Source organism: Uranotaenia lowii, chromosome 3 (assembly GCF_029784155.1).
Source record: "Uranotaenia lowii strain MFRU-FL chromosome 3, ASM2978415v1, whole genome shotgun sequence".
NCBI classification, from domain to species: domain Eukaryota; kingdom Metazoa; phylum Arthropoda; class Insecta; order Diptera; family Culicidae; genus Uranotaenia; species Uranotaenia lowii.
The window spans coordinates 272069387-272085027 of NC_073693.1; the positions used below are offsets into that span (position 1 = coordinate 272069387).

Sequence of the window (15641 nt, forward strand, 5' to 3'; positions counted from 1 at the left end):
GCAAAAAATTTAAATACATTTGTTTGAACGATAGCTCTAGAAAAAAATCGTGAAAATGGTGTTTTTTTTATACCCGTTAGACCCTTTCCGCTCGGGATAATGACTTCTTGAACCATGGGGAAATTGCTTGAATCAAACGAAGTTCTAATTGAAACCCACCCGAACCACGGGAAGGTTCATTTCTCCTGTAATCTGGGTCGAAATTTCAAAGACGGCACAGGTGCTCTTAACAATCGTCCTGTATTACGGGGGATGGTTAACGTCAACCGTTTTCTGTCCCGCTCTTTTTTATTTCGTGTCAAGTTGAAAAATGATCAAAACGGTTAGTGTCAAGTAATTTTGGTTAAAGTGGAATTGATTTCCCCAATTTTTAAGTTTTGCTGAAACAACAAGAATACCTGAAAGCTGAAGGAACCATTTATTCCGAAGGACCTACCGGCGGAGTCGGAATAAAAAGCCAACATTTAGACGAATTGGCCATCCCAGCATTTATTATTGTACCAGGATGCTGGGCGAAACACCAAGATATCTCCCAAGTCAGTGTAGTCGGTGGGTAGGTAAGGAGATTATTTTTGAAATATTCATTAGTGACAAAAACTTAATTTTTTTTCAGGTGCATTACCGGGCAAACTTAAACATACTCCACGGCCTGCAGCTTAGTTAGAATAATATACAACTCAACCTGTAATTAAATGTTTTTTTTAACCCTCCAAAGCCGTTCGGGTCAATATGACCCGAAGCGCACATTTCAAACATCTTTATCATCATTCCAATATACTGATGAACTGGTAGTTTTGACAGACCTAGTATGTTCTATGAAAATAATAATCAAATTAACGCCAAAAAACTAAAGTTTGAGTTTTTAAAATCGGTTCATTGAGAAATGAAATACAGCTAAGCAAAGTCAAAACTGGATGTCGTTTTTTTAAAGTAAGACTTTATTCTACCGGAAGATCTGTCATAGCGGTAAAAACTTTCATTGGACCCCAACATATCTATACATTGTCGGATAGATGGATTCTTGACAATTTCAAACATCAATGAAATATTTAAATACAGAAAAGCTGTCAGAAATTATGAGTATTTTAAAAATAAAATTGATTTTTCGGACTTTTAACTTTCTGAACCAGTATCTGAAAACCTGGTAATGCATATCGACTTGTTTTTGAAATGTTGAGTAATTAGATTAAATTACCTACACAATGAATATAATATCATCAAAATCGGTTAACATTTACAGCCAGGAGAACGAAATCAAATTACAACGCATATTTCCCCGAAACGGATATTTAGCGAACGGCTTTGGAAGGTTAAGAAAGCATAGATTTATGTATTTTTTTTTTGCGAAATCAATCCCTAATTTTCATTTGAATCTCGAAAGGAAGCAGTCTCGAGCCTACAGATGAAATTCGAAATTCCCCGCAAATCACAGGAGAAACCCGTTTCGATCATACAGGGAAGTTTGACAGTTGTTTTCCTGTAGTGTTTTTCTGTCCTGAGATCGTCCTGTAATTTTCAGCTGTTGAAAATACAGGCAAATTCGTCCCGACCACAGGAGAAAAGATTAAGTGTGTATTAATATATATATAGGCTTCATTTTGCTCATCTTGACCAAAAAGAGACAATGAATTTTTACGCTCCGAATAATTGTGAGTCCATTTTTACTGAGCATTTCATCATCTGCTGCTAAGAGAGCGGTGAGAAAAATTTTCTCTAACGAATGATCTTTCTTCCACTGTTGGTGTGTGACTCTGAAAACACCTCATCAGCACTTTGTGTGATCAGTGAAATGAATTGCACAGTGAAGGCAAGGGCATAGTTTAGCTATTCTCATTGCTCAAATGAGAAAAAGAAATGCAAATCGCACACGAAATTTGGAAGTTTCACATAACCACGTAGACAGTTTTAAAATGTGCTTGAACCGTCCTCTTTCTACCTGGAATTGTGGAACATTAGCCCCAGCATTTGTCAACCTGCTTTAATGCTGGAGACGTTCAATAATTCTGGCATGCAGAGGTAAAAAAGCTTGAAACTTTTGGAAATTTCAGACATTTCAGGGGCCTTGGAGTTTGAAAAAAAAATATACTTTTGATTCCGACATCGAGAACTCTGACAATCATAAATTTAAGAATTTGACAGGCCGAAAGTAATATTCAGCTGAAATAAGCCCCAACCGAAGCATCACAACTCTGTTCGGTCGTAGATTGCTCAGCCAGTAATTGAGAAGCTGATGAACATTTCTCCGTGCGAGAATTAAATTAGGTGACTGTGTTTTTGAAATGCTCTGCAACAAAACGTGTGCTGCTTGATCGCTTTAAGTGTGAGGAAGCATGTTTCTCCCAGGCGTTTGACAAGCAGATGAGAAATAGTGAGCCAAAATCAAGAGAATCGAAGAAGCCTGGTCATGACCAAGGTTTTTTGATACACTAGGTTCTCCGACTTTCACAGTAAGTAGGCGAGGAGTGAGCGGGGCTCTCAATGAGTTTGTTTATTTTTTGCACAGCTTTTCTGTAGTTTGTTGGTAAACAAACTTCATGAGTTCCGCATAGTTGCATAGCCTACATAGCCAAAATGGCTGAATCGGGAATTCGATATTCGGTAGCACCTCCTGAATATATACACACCTTGGTCATGACCGATAGATTGGAGATTTCAATGATCAATGACAGAATGGAAAAATCTTATTTTACCAAATAATCATTCATAGCATGCTTTCATTTAAAAAAAAAACCTAAACAACTACATGTGAGAAAAAGAATGGGTTACTAGTCGTAATTTTTAGCTATGACTATGACAGTATGACCTATACCGTCCCTGGTTGGGGGGATAACAAAGTTCGTCTTTCAATATGGCGGAGTGCGCCAATAATTATTTTACTTCGCGATTTCAAAATCAAATGTCTCAAAAAATAGTTTGAAATGTGACAAATTTGTGATAGAAAATAAATTCTCAGGTGTAAGTTTATCATGAGAAGTAGCCAATTAAAATGGAAAGTGATTTTTCGGCTCTAAAACATGCATTCATGAATTAAGACGAATCAGAGGGATAAGGCGGAGGTTGGAACATCTACCCTATCCCATTTCTAGATGATCTAAGCTTTATTTTGTCCTTTCGCAATGTAAATGAAATTTTAATATATGGAGCTAGATATACTAGAAAATTTTGTGGCTACAACTTTGCCAAAAAGAATTATAACGTCCCAAACATATAATTCTTTTTTTTTCATGGAAAGATTCTAGCAACACTGCCTGATTTTCCGTCCAATTTTCAGAAATACTATTCTATTCATTGATTCTAGAGCTCTAGGATCATAACTTAAGATTACAGTATTTGCACGATACGCCTGCATATGGTCATTATTTTTGCTATCATTGCGACCATCATAAATTGAGTCAATACAATAAGTTCAAATGTTATTAATTAGCAGAATCCTTCGTTAAATAACTCAAACCCAGTCATGATGCTATAGGTTGTTTAAAATTTATTGTTGTATCAAGATTTCATTTCGGAACGAAATTAAACAACACGCTTCGCAAATAAATTGTCCCCCCAGCAGAGCGACAAGATGCAATAAATTAAAAGAAAATAAATTCAGCAGCTCATAATTTCCAACCGATGGCTACGATATACTCACCGAGAAAGCCGGGGATGGCCCCCAGTGGCATCACGAACAGGCTCACCAGCAGATCGGCGATGGCCAGCGACAGCAGAAAATAATTGGTAACATTTTGCAGCTTTCGATCCAGGGCAACTGCGAGACACACCAGAATATTTCCCAGTCCCCCGGCAAAGATGAACAGAATCACAAACAGGAAGCTCCACTCGTATCGGTCCGCGAGGAGCAGGGCTTCATCGGTGGCGAAAGGATCGGTGGGGAATGTGCCGTTGACTCCCCCGAGGACCATCAGAGAGCTGGAAAATGAGGAAGTCGTCGTGGTACTGCCGATGATGGTATCAGCAACAACAACACCGGCGTTTGGCGCGCTCCAATTGGCCGTAACAACGTTCGAAAGTTGGTTAATCACATCTCGATACTCGAGGCTGAGCAAGCATTGAACCGGTTCCAGGATTGGGACCTCCGGGAGCCCAGCGGTTCCGGAAGTGACAGTTGTTGTTGATGTGTTCGATGATGATGAGCTCGAGTTGACTCCATAACCGGCAGACGATGCAAGGACATCAAACGAATCGTTCTCGTAAAACGTCAAGCGACCTGCACTATTGTTGCAAATTAGCTGATGACGGTGAAAGCGATCCAAAATGAACGCCGCCGAATGATCCCGGTTATTCTCACCGGAAGTGGTCTTGCTGCTGCCGCATGGAACACGTGAATCCGTGCTGCCCCGGGTCGTGTGGGTGGAATTTCCTGTTCTGGTGCCGGCAGCCAGCGATTGAATCATCGATTCCAACCCGGACAGCTGAGGCAGTTTGAGCAGCAGTTCCGAAACTGGCCTAACGATGTTACGAGCTATCACGGTTGTGTTGTTGGTGTAGCTGGTGATGCAATCTTTCAGCAACTTGCCCGTCGTCGTTGAGGCGGTGTCGTCGATTAATGAGCTTAGCGGATTGCACTCGTACACCGCATCGGTCCATCGGATTCGAGGAACGCTGTTGCTGCTGGTTTCGGCTGTGGGGGTGGTGGACCTGTGAATGGAAAAACAGACGAATGCGTGAAAACGTTTATCGATAATAGTTCGAATTGGATTTGTGTTTGCATTCGCAAACCGACCACACTCAATCAAATAAAATGTTCGATTCCACAAGAGGGATTCGCTTCGAGATAATCGCATTGAGCATAGGTTTCGATGACGTAGGATTAGAGGTTTTGTGCATTGGTTTGTCATGGATTGGGGAAATTTCGTTCTGATATCAATTTGTCAAAAGCTGTTACCGGAAGGATTTCAATCATTTTTAAAATTATCTTGACAATCTTGATTGCGAAGCTCCATAAACAATCAATGTTCCTGATTAACGTGTGTTGATACTAAGGCCCAACCGCGAAAAAAATGGGAACGCCAGATCTTGCACCTTAATATCTTGGGGACTACTGAAGCGATTCGTACAAAACTGACACCATTAAATTTACTTGAAGTCTCAAGATTGTTTTTGTCTTTTTTCTTTAGGTAACAGTATTTTTGTTTTTTACAAGCTGACCCGGTGTGCTTTGCTACACCTACAACAGTTTTAATTATCCAAAATCATTCAAATTTTTATTATTTTGTTGACATTTTATTAAAGCAAACAACATCATAATTCAAATACAACTGCTCTAAAATGATAGCTGTAGCTGGAGTTTTGAATTGCAATACAAAGATGACTTCAACCTATGATCTGAATCTTGATCCATAAATTTGTGTTCAAGATCTGTTAATTTAAGTCTGTTATTAAAGGGTGATACGGTAAAAATTTGGTCTATATCAACTTGACGTATTTCTTTTAATTTTGCATTTAACCCTCATCCGCAATAGGGTGTCATTTTGACACCATTGCAACTTTGAAGGCTTGTAACTTTTTTCAGAAGCTTCAAAATACAAAAATTTCTTCGGGGACCCTAAATGAATTCAAAAGTTCTTCAATATTGCATCTTTACTTTTTTTATGGACGAACCCTGGAAGCCTGGACAAAAAAACTCCCTTTTCCGACTTTTGGTGTCATTTTGACACCACAAAAGTAAAATCTATTTAAGTCGTTTGAATTATTATGAACTTCATATAAAACTTATATCAAAAGAAACCTTGTTATGTCAGTAAAAAATGATTAGAACATTATATACAGCTAAAGTTACAAGTTTTCTCGTTATTCAGCATGAAAGAAAAAAAATCTGAAAAAACATGCCTCACGAAAACTGCTGTAGTTCATATGTTACACGTCCAAAGAAATATTTGCCTTATGCATATGAAAGCTGAAGTTACTGCCTACATTATGAAGACAAGAAATATTTTTTTAAATTTTTTTTAATGAAATGGTCACAAAAAGTTCAAAAAAGTGGTCTAAAAAACCTACTTTTCATTCGATTGCTAGTAAATACTGTTTGAGCGATGGTAGAGTTTTGAAAAAAATATGACTACAAAATGTTTTAAAATTCCAACATTTTGCTGTCTTTAGATTTTTAATGCAACAAAAATTGAATTAACTGGAATTTTTCAAAGTTCACTACTTTGCGCGATTTTTTTACAAATTGAAATTTCATCTGTTTTTGTGGTCCACCGTCAGGTTGTACCCGGATTATCAGTGCTTTTACTTTGTTTGGACCAACCAAGAGTATATTCATTGGAAAGCACATTTAATCTACATTCTAGTGAGGTGCTGCAATTCACGCTGTGAGATTTCACAAAAATATGAAAATTATAAACATAAAATCATTCCTGAATTTCTAGAACCACAAGCACCTCGTCCAGCAAAACGTGTTTGTTTGCTCTCCGAGTAGGTACGGTGGGTGGTGATTCGGGCAGAGAGCGAAGCCGACAGACCAAGAAATGCATGACACGCATCGTTATTTCGTCTGTCGGCTTCGCTCTCTGCCCGAATCACCACCCACCGTACCTACTCCGAGAGCAAACAAACACGTTTTGCTGGACGAGGTGCTTGTGGTTCTAGAAATTCAGGAATGATTTTATGTTTATAATTTTCATATTTTTGTGAAATCTCACAGCGTGAATTGCAGCACCTCACTAGAATGTAGATTAAATGTGCTTTTCAATGAATATACTCTTGGTTGGTCCAAACAAAGTAAAAGCTCTGATAATCCGGGTACAACCTGACGGTGGACCACAAAAACAGATGAAATTTCAATTTGTAAAAAAGTCGCGCAAAGTAGTGAACTTTGAAAAATTCCAGTAAATTCAATTTTTGTTGCATTAAAAATCTAAAGACAGCAAAATGTTGGAATTTTAAAACATTTTGTAGTCATATTTTTTTCAAAACTCTACCATCGCTCAAACAGTATTTACTTGCAATCGAATGAAAAGTAGGTTTTTTAGACCACTTTTTTGAACTTTTTGTGACTATTTCATTAAAAAAAATTTAAAAAAATATTTCTTGTCTTCATGATGTAGGCAGTAACTTCAGCTTTCATATGCATAAGACAAATATTTTTTTGGACGTGTAACATATGAACTACAGCAGTTTTCGTGATGCATGTTTTTTCAGATTTTTTTCTTTCATGCTGAATAACGAGAAAACTAGTAACTTTAGCTATATATAATGTTCTAAACATATTTCACTGACATTACAAGGTTTCTTTTGATGTAAGTTTTGTTTAAATCGGTCTAACATGCCAAAAGTTATAACGATTTGAGCTTGTGGTGTCAAATTGACACCACAAGTGCTGATTAGGGTAATGAAATCTAATGCGGATGAGGGTTAAAAAACCTGAACACCCCTCATTTTGAAGGTGTGTGTGTGTGTAGAATGTTGTTCCTATTTTGATTTTGGAATTTAACTGTCGACAGCCAGGAAGTCGGGATCGGGGGAAAATCGAAAACCGGAAGCCGCTGAGACGACAAAGAGAGTTGCCGGTAGTTTCAAGCGAAACCCTAACCTCTCTCTCCGAGATGCCGCAAATAAGCTGGGTCGTCTACAACCGTGCATCGAGCCAAAAACGAGCCGGACTATCGACTTACAAGAAGGTAGTGACTCCAAATCGCAATGATAAACAAAATACGACGGCCAAAGCGCGATCCCGGAGGCTGTACACGACGATGCTGACAAAGTTTGACTGCGTGGTAATGGACGACGAAACCTACGTCAAAGCCGACTACAAGCAGCTTCCGGGACAGGAGTTTTATACGGCAAAAGGAAGGGGAAAAATTTTTATTGTATCACCCTTTATTTGATAAAAATTCCTAAAACAAAATAAGAGTTGGTTTTGTATGGCACCCACGATTGCAAAGTGGAAGGGATTTTAAGTACAGTGAATCACCTGGTTATGTAAAATTTTTTTTTTTGTTTCGAATTTGATATTTAAAAAAAACTTTACCGAACCGTTTTTTAAAAGGAGGAGTCATACAATTCAATAAACCTTTAAATCATGTTTACACTTGCTTGAGCACCAAATTGATTGATAATCTTTTGAACATTGCCCGTTTCGGAAGATAGAGGGGTACTTAGTTTTAAAATCATTTCTTTTTATCAAAACTTTCTTTTTTCAAAATTTTTGGACGTTATTTTAAAATTGCTCGAGGGGTTGAGGAAACAGAAATTAATAACCCAATAACCATATTTCACCAAAAATTGTAAGTCTTCTTAAAAATATGATAGTCACTTAAAATTTGTCCATCAAGTGTCGTATTTTCATTGTCAATTATACTTGTTTAAATATATAAAAATGGTTTTAGTTTTGTTGAACCTGGATCAGGGGGAAATCGAAAGCCGCAGTGAGTCGCAGTGACGAACAGAAGAGTGGCTAGTGCTTTCAACTTATCCGTTCGAGATGTCGCAAATAAGTTGGGAACATCGTCTACAATAGTGCATGAGGCTGAAAAACAATCCGTACTATCGACTTATAAGAAGGTAGTGACTCCAAATCGCAACGATCAACAAAACCTTACGACAAAAACAAGTATTAAGAAGTTGTATATGACATTGTTGACAAAGTTTGATTGCCTGATAATGGACGACGAAACTTACGCCAATGCAGACTTTGACAGCTTCCTGGATAGGAGTATTGTACAGCAACCGAAAGCGGAAAGGTAGCACAAATTTTAAGCATACTGAACTTTTAAAGCTTGCCGAGAAATATATCGTTTGACAAGCTCTCTGTATTTTAGCTTGAAAAGCGACATTTTCGTTTCAACCGGGACCGTCAAACAAAAAATTTACGTGAAAGAGTGTCTTCAAAAACGTTTGCTGTCTTTTTTCAAGAAACTTGTCTGTGCTGTTTTGGCTGGATTTGGCATCTTGCCATTATGGTAAATACACTTGACAGTGTATTGTAGCCTTTCTTACAGTCTGTTCATTAGATGTGGATACACCTAATACAACATAATTTTTGTCATATCTTTTGAATTTTTGACAATTGTTTGAAAAACTGTGTAATATCATGTGATGTTATGTGTGTGAAATTATGTGATTTTCGTTGGATTTGTCAATTTTTTTCAATGTCTTACATTTCATATTTTTTTCATTTTCGGCAATTTTTTAAATTTGTCAATTATGTCAATTTAGTAATTTTTGAAGGTTTAGTCAATTTTTCAAAATTTTTCTAATATCAATTTAGTAAGTTTCTTAAAATTTGTCATTTTTGTTGATTTTGTCATTTTCGAAAATTTTGTTAATTTAGTAAACTTTGTCGATTTTCACATAACTGTTAATTTGGTATTTTTTAAAAAATTTGGAAGTCTGAAATATTTGCTCTTATTTGAAAACTGATAGCAAATTTTTCGTAACTTTTGTAGAAATTTAAATGTATTTCCATAGGTTAGTCTTGCTAGTACCTTCTCATAGCAAGATTTTGCCAAACAATTATTAAAAAATAATATGATGAACTAAATCTCTCTTAATTATATGATTGCTCTCGAAAGCTTCCCACATGCTCTTAACTCTACTATGGAGAACTTGATGGCTCTACTGTTTTGTTATAATCTCTCATCGGCTTCAGCAAGTAACAGTTCGGATTGACTCCCATCCCGTCATCGTCTTTACTAGACACATACACCAACAACATCTAAACATCGTATTACATTTCGATAGAACGAAAGGCTTGGGTCCCATTCAAATATTACTTATCGCTTTTAGGGGGAGGGGGTATAGAAGCTTGTTACGCTGTGTGGATTTTGCCTAGAAATTCTAAAACTAATGGGTTCTCGAAATTTGCGTTACGTAATATTTAAACGGCCCCTTGCATCGAGCAACGTCGGGTGTGAAGAGAGGAAGGGAAAAGGGAACGAAATAACTAGCCAGAGCTTAAAGCTCGGGACAAATGTGTAGCATTTGTCCGATTGGATTCAATTAGCTTACACGAATGAAATTCATTCTTGTCGTTCGTGTTTGGAAAAAACCTTTCTGAGCACTAGCGGCATGCGAGAAGGTGAGTGTCGTTTCCATTTCTCAATCTGTGCTTACGATTTTAGCGGTGAGCGAGGGATGGAACTTACAATCGCTATCAAAGTAGATGATGCGAGAATCAAATCACTGATTGACACATTTAACTTCGAGGCAACGTTACCACATACAGATACAGGTTTTTCTATAATCATACAGATTTTTATGAATTTTTTAAACCATGAATCTGTAGATATATGACCCATTCCAGCGTGACGTCACAACGTTTGCAAAACATTTTTTTGGTATATTGTTTGCAGATTTTACAGTTCATATCGAACGTTGGAAAAAATATACCGCTAAATTCAGAATTTAATTCGTTACAATTTGAAATCAAAAGTATTTTTATTGAACAAATTGTTATCAAAATATAAACAAAAGAAATCGTGACGTCACAACGCGTCTCTTTTTCCACTTTTAATTTTTTTCCGCCAAACCGCATTTGATCTCCAATTCGATCAAATTTTATGAAAATTTCAGAAAAGTATCGTTTCGTTACAAACAACAAATCACTGTTTTTGATTTTCTCAAATTTGATTTCAATTTGTTTTAGAGCGGTTCAGTTCCGTGACGCCACAACGCGCCATTTTTTTAAGCAGGGTTTGCAAAGCGTTGTGAAGACACGAAATTTTATGGTCAGCTACATGAAATAAATCAAAATAAAATCTTAAAATGCATGCTTAATACACTAAAAATGCTCAATAACTCAACAAATAATGTGGTTTGGTGATTGATCGATTTAATTTATACCCAAGAAATTAAGGGAATCGAATCTAAATGGCTCATATAAGCAGATAAGTTTTGCAACACTGCGCACATCAATTTTATTCGAAATTTATTTGTGCCATGATGCCATGCCATTATTTGAAAAAAACTTATGCTAAGAAATATTTATTCGTAAAAGCGTTGAATAATGTTTCTGAATCTTTTCAATATTTAATTGCAAAGGAAAGGAAAAATAAATGATAATTTCAAAATCCTACTGATCTATTAAAAGTTAGGTAATGAACACTAGAGTGCCTAAATCAGCCGACTTATGAAAAGCTTAAATAGATCCCAGGCCTAACATAAAGTCCAGTGCTAAATTTGTGGAATCGGACCATGGAAATTGATGGCGCAATGGCGCAAAAACATTAACACCCAGTTTTGCACAAATTTCTGAAGTCCCTATCTGGTGATTTGTTTCCATTATAGTCATTCACAAAGCTTTCGTTATGACAAACAATTTAGCCCAAGGTCCCATTTCGGAAAGGGTTATGGTGAAAAAAACATATTGAGTGAGCTTCTGATGGTTTGTATAGGTACCTGTTTTGAAGCTTAATAACTGTTTTATGATAACTCTAATCGAATTGCGTTCCTCAGATGAAATATTGTTATAATTTAAGCTTTAAAACACTGAAATTAAATGAATGATCGCATAATAAGGACAAAAATTGTTGGTGGAAAACTGTTTAATAGGTATTTTGTTCATCACAAACAAATTCCGCTCAATTCTATGCAAACTTAATTGTTGCGCGACCCCTTTTCGTGGTATAATCTGGCCCTAATTTTGCATGGAACCCTGTGCTATACCTTCGTATTTTAATTTTGTTATTCAGATTAAAGTCTCTTCGTGGGATTTAAAGTGAACACGGGGCTCGATTTGGATTTTCTAGCAACACTCTATTAGGTGGAAGTTTCAATAAAGGACACTTTTTAAAATAATTTTATAAGACATTTATTTTCCTTCAAAGTCTCATGAGTTTGTACGAAAGAAAATGTTCTCATTGCATTTATTCCATAGATACTTAGTTATTTTGTTTGAACATAATATCAGCAAGTAATAGTAGCTATTAGCGCGTTTTTTCATTATTATATAGAAGAATTTGATCTTATTGTATTTTTTTTAAACCTCAGATAACTACCTGTAAAATTTTCATTCAAATCAGAGATCACTTCCTGATGTATGATTCACAAATATTCTTTTGAAAAATCGATCAGGATTTCATGTTTATGATTGTTTGTTTATTCTCAAATCAAGTGTTCAACAAGCGCACATTTATTTTTTTTATTTAAGACGCTTTAAAATAATCGCGTTTATGCGAAAAAAATATTATTCTCAATTTCATTAAAAACATGACAATTGAATTCATTTATTGAAGCGCATTGTTATGTTAAACTTGTTTAGAAGAAATACTATATTAAAATTGAGGTAAGAAGTCATGGACGTTTCCGAAAAAAGGAAATCAATTTTCGTGACGCCACAACGCATCCTTTACCCGGGTGCAACTCACAACCTTCTGAACCGATGTTCATTCTGAAAAAAGCATTGAATTTCATGGTATGGTATGGTATGGTAATGGTATGTGTTCTAAATACTATGATAATCACTTAAAGTTTGTTCATTAAGTGACGTTTTATCAATGTAAAGCATACTTTTTTAAATATATTATAACTGTACAAGATTTGTAGATTTTTCCATGAATTTTGTATAAGAGCCCATCGTTTAAAAAGCGGCAGGTGCCATTCTGCAAAATAAATCAAATCATGTTTCTGAACCAACCCGATCAGAGGAGAAAAACAAAAATATATCAAGAAGAGATAATTTGATGTATACTTTTTCCCTATCAAAATGAGATATAATTTAGTACTCGTAGGATGTTGAAATATATCAAATTATAACAAAAAGTCCATGCAAGCATAACTAAATTATAATATAATAAGTCAACTGGTGACAAATCCGGCCAAAACAGAACTGGTTAATCATGCTTGTTGATCATGGGTAGCAGGCGACAGTTCCGGCACTCTCGGACTCAATCCGATCTGATTGAGATATAATCTTGATATAATACTATCAAAGGGTGATATTATCACCCTTTGATAGTATTATATCAAGATTATATCTCAATCAGATCGGATTGAGTCCGAGAGTGCCGGAACTGTCGCCTGCTACCCATGATCAACAAGCATGATTAACCAGTTCTGTTTTGGCCGGATTTGTCACCAGTTGACTTATCAAAAAACACGATTGTTTGGTACAAATCCACCAAAGTCCAGATCGTACCGAAAAGATGAATCCACCAAATTTTCCTCAAGCGAGACTTATTGAAACTTTTTGGACCCTCGCCAAATCTGATTAGAGAAAACATGTGATGCCTTCAGATTCTATCGAAAACTTCGCAAAAAACTGGAAAATAAAATGACCAAAATCATTAAAAATCAGTCTGTGCTGAAGCTAGTGAGCAGTCTTAGATCAAATATATAATCACTGACCTACGATTGACTGAATTCTAAAAAAAATTAATTAAAAATAAAATTGTGTTTATAGACAAAATGGGACACCCTATAGCTTTCCAATAATTGTGTTATTGTTGCTATCAAAACAAACGGTAAAGAAATCGTTAAGAAAATTCAAATTCCTCTTACTTACCCAATGCTCGGATTGACTGATTTGAGAATACACCTTAGACTATGATAACACTGAACGGCAATCCCTAGTGCTCCACTGCTCTCTCCTGCATCCGTTCCCTTGAAACTTTCCTTGAGCGTTAGATTGCTTTTATTGATTGCATCTACAGGGGTCGTTGATGCTGAAACTTTTGGTCCAACGAAATCGCACACAATATCCGGTCCCCAGTACGAGGTCCAGGTGTTGTTGTAGTTGGCACAGGACACCAGATAGCGGAGGGTTGGCCACCGATCTTCAGAACAAATCCATTCCGGCAGCCCGGATTTGTCCATGCCTCACAAAATCAGCCCCTCAATTATCGATCACGCTACATTGCCGGATGATCATTGGTTGTTCGTTGGTCTGTAAAATTAAAAAAAAAAACAATAATATTATTGGGTGTAATAGGAGTACATGGATGAAAAAGGTTTTAAAAATGTGAGGTAACCATTTGAGGAAGAAACTTTCTTGAGCTCACGTCTAACGAGATTCAAAAGTTGGAAAACATATTTCTCCATTGAATATTTCAAACATTCAAATCATTGCTGTGGTTCGTTAAGAAAAGTGACAAGTTTTGGTTTGGTTGAATAAACAACAACTCTTTCCTTCAATCGAGAGAGAGCGAAAGTCATGCGCTTGAATATTTCCGTGTAGAAATCTGCCTGTACAAGTTTCGGGTGATGATTTCTAAACTTCCGGTTCCCCCTATACATTTCCTAATCCCTGATCCAGCGAAGGGTACATATAAGTTGGCACTTGTAATGGCACCCAAAACATGACACTGCACTGTAAGTCAGTCGCTTCCCGGTAGGTATCAAGATTTTGCAAAACCCGAGAACCTGAGAATCAAAATGTTTCCAGTTGCTGCTGGCTGAAGCTGATTTAGCCGAAAGGAAACGTGATCCGGTACAAAGTGCTGTACATTACCGCAAATTATTCGCTTTGAAGAGTGGCAGGGAGGCGTTCGAACAGGCGTTGCACTTCGCACAGTGGGAAATTTAGCACGTTGATTGGCAAATATATATGGAAGATAAAAATTTCAATTTCTTAGGGTATTCAGATAATCTTAAGCTGGTAGTTCAAGTTCAAAGATGAAACGATTTTAACATCTTCAATTTTAGAGCAAAGTAAATTCTGAAATAATATGGACTTCACTTAAAATAATGGAAAATGACAACATTAAATTTTCAGCAATATAATTTTTGTTTCAAAATTTTCCTCTGTTTAGAATACAACGTGCTGGACGAGAGAATTGAAACCAAAAGAAAATGTCTACTTCATCAAATCTTATCACGGTGCCCCCCTGGACCGTTATTATAAAAATAACTTAAGCTTATGTTTTGAATTCGTCTTAGTACATCTTCGTACCTGATAATGATCACTTTTTCAAAGGTGACGGAAAGTATTAGAGAAACATGAGATATCAAGGAAAGATAAAAACACAAGCAGTAAATATCATACATTTCTCGAAAAAGATACAACGGCTCACCGGCAGGGACTTGAACTCACAATTTCAGCTTCAGTACAATTGCGCGTTTGCCAATTACACCACGGTGAATGTAACGAAATAGGCTTCAGTGTGCGTATGAAGCCTATTTCGTTACGTCAAGTACAGTTTGAAATTTGAAAAATTGTTTGGCATGATTAACTTAAAATCAATCATGTTTAACTTATATGCCTTCCTGCTCTGAGGACCTAAAATAGTTCCGATAATTTGAAAATAACCCGAAGGGTATATAAATAAGTTCTTAGTTTCATTGAAACATACAGAGAAAGAGAAATTTTTGGAAACTTTGCCCTTTGTTTTATAAAAATAATAACTAAGTTAACGGAATAAAACTACAATTTTCGTAGAAAAATTCGATACAGGGAAAAATAGGAAACAGAAAGTATTTTTACCAAAATTTTTGGGATTAAAATCAAAACTTCTTTTGAACTCTCACATATTTCTGCACCTGTGGATAGATTTCAAGAAACCAAATATTGTTAAATCGGCTTAGTACAATAAAACTGTCAGCAATCACAAATCAGACTCTACTCCAATAATGACCTTTATTGGAGGTGAAATTATCGGCATAAGATTCTATGCCGGACCGGCACTAACATGCTTTCTCATCGCTGGCATTGTCCTACCAGCGCAACCGCATTTGACATTTGAACTGAAAGAAATCACATA

The 15641-nt window shown here is 36.3% G+C and overlaps 1 protein-coding gene across 3 annotated transcripts in view; it reads right to left on the reverse strand.

Moving 5' to 3' along the window:
• The window catches only part of LOC129755113 (uncharacterized), a 116655-nt gene that overhangs the window by 72975 nt on the left and 28039 nt on the right, over positions 1-15641 (reverse strand). For all 3 annotated transcript variants that reach the window (XM_055751446.1, XM_055751447.1, XM_055751448.1), the window contains exons 3-4: positions 13448-13828; positions 3635-4641 (exon numbers count right to left, since the gene is read on the reverse strand). In XM_055751446.1, coding sequence (XP_055607421.1) covers positions 3635-4641; positions 13448-13758 — 1318 coding nt within the window. In that variant the 5' untranslated portion in view covers positions 13759-13828. The remainder of the gene's footprint in view (positions 1-3634; positions 4642-13447; positions 13829-15641) is intronic.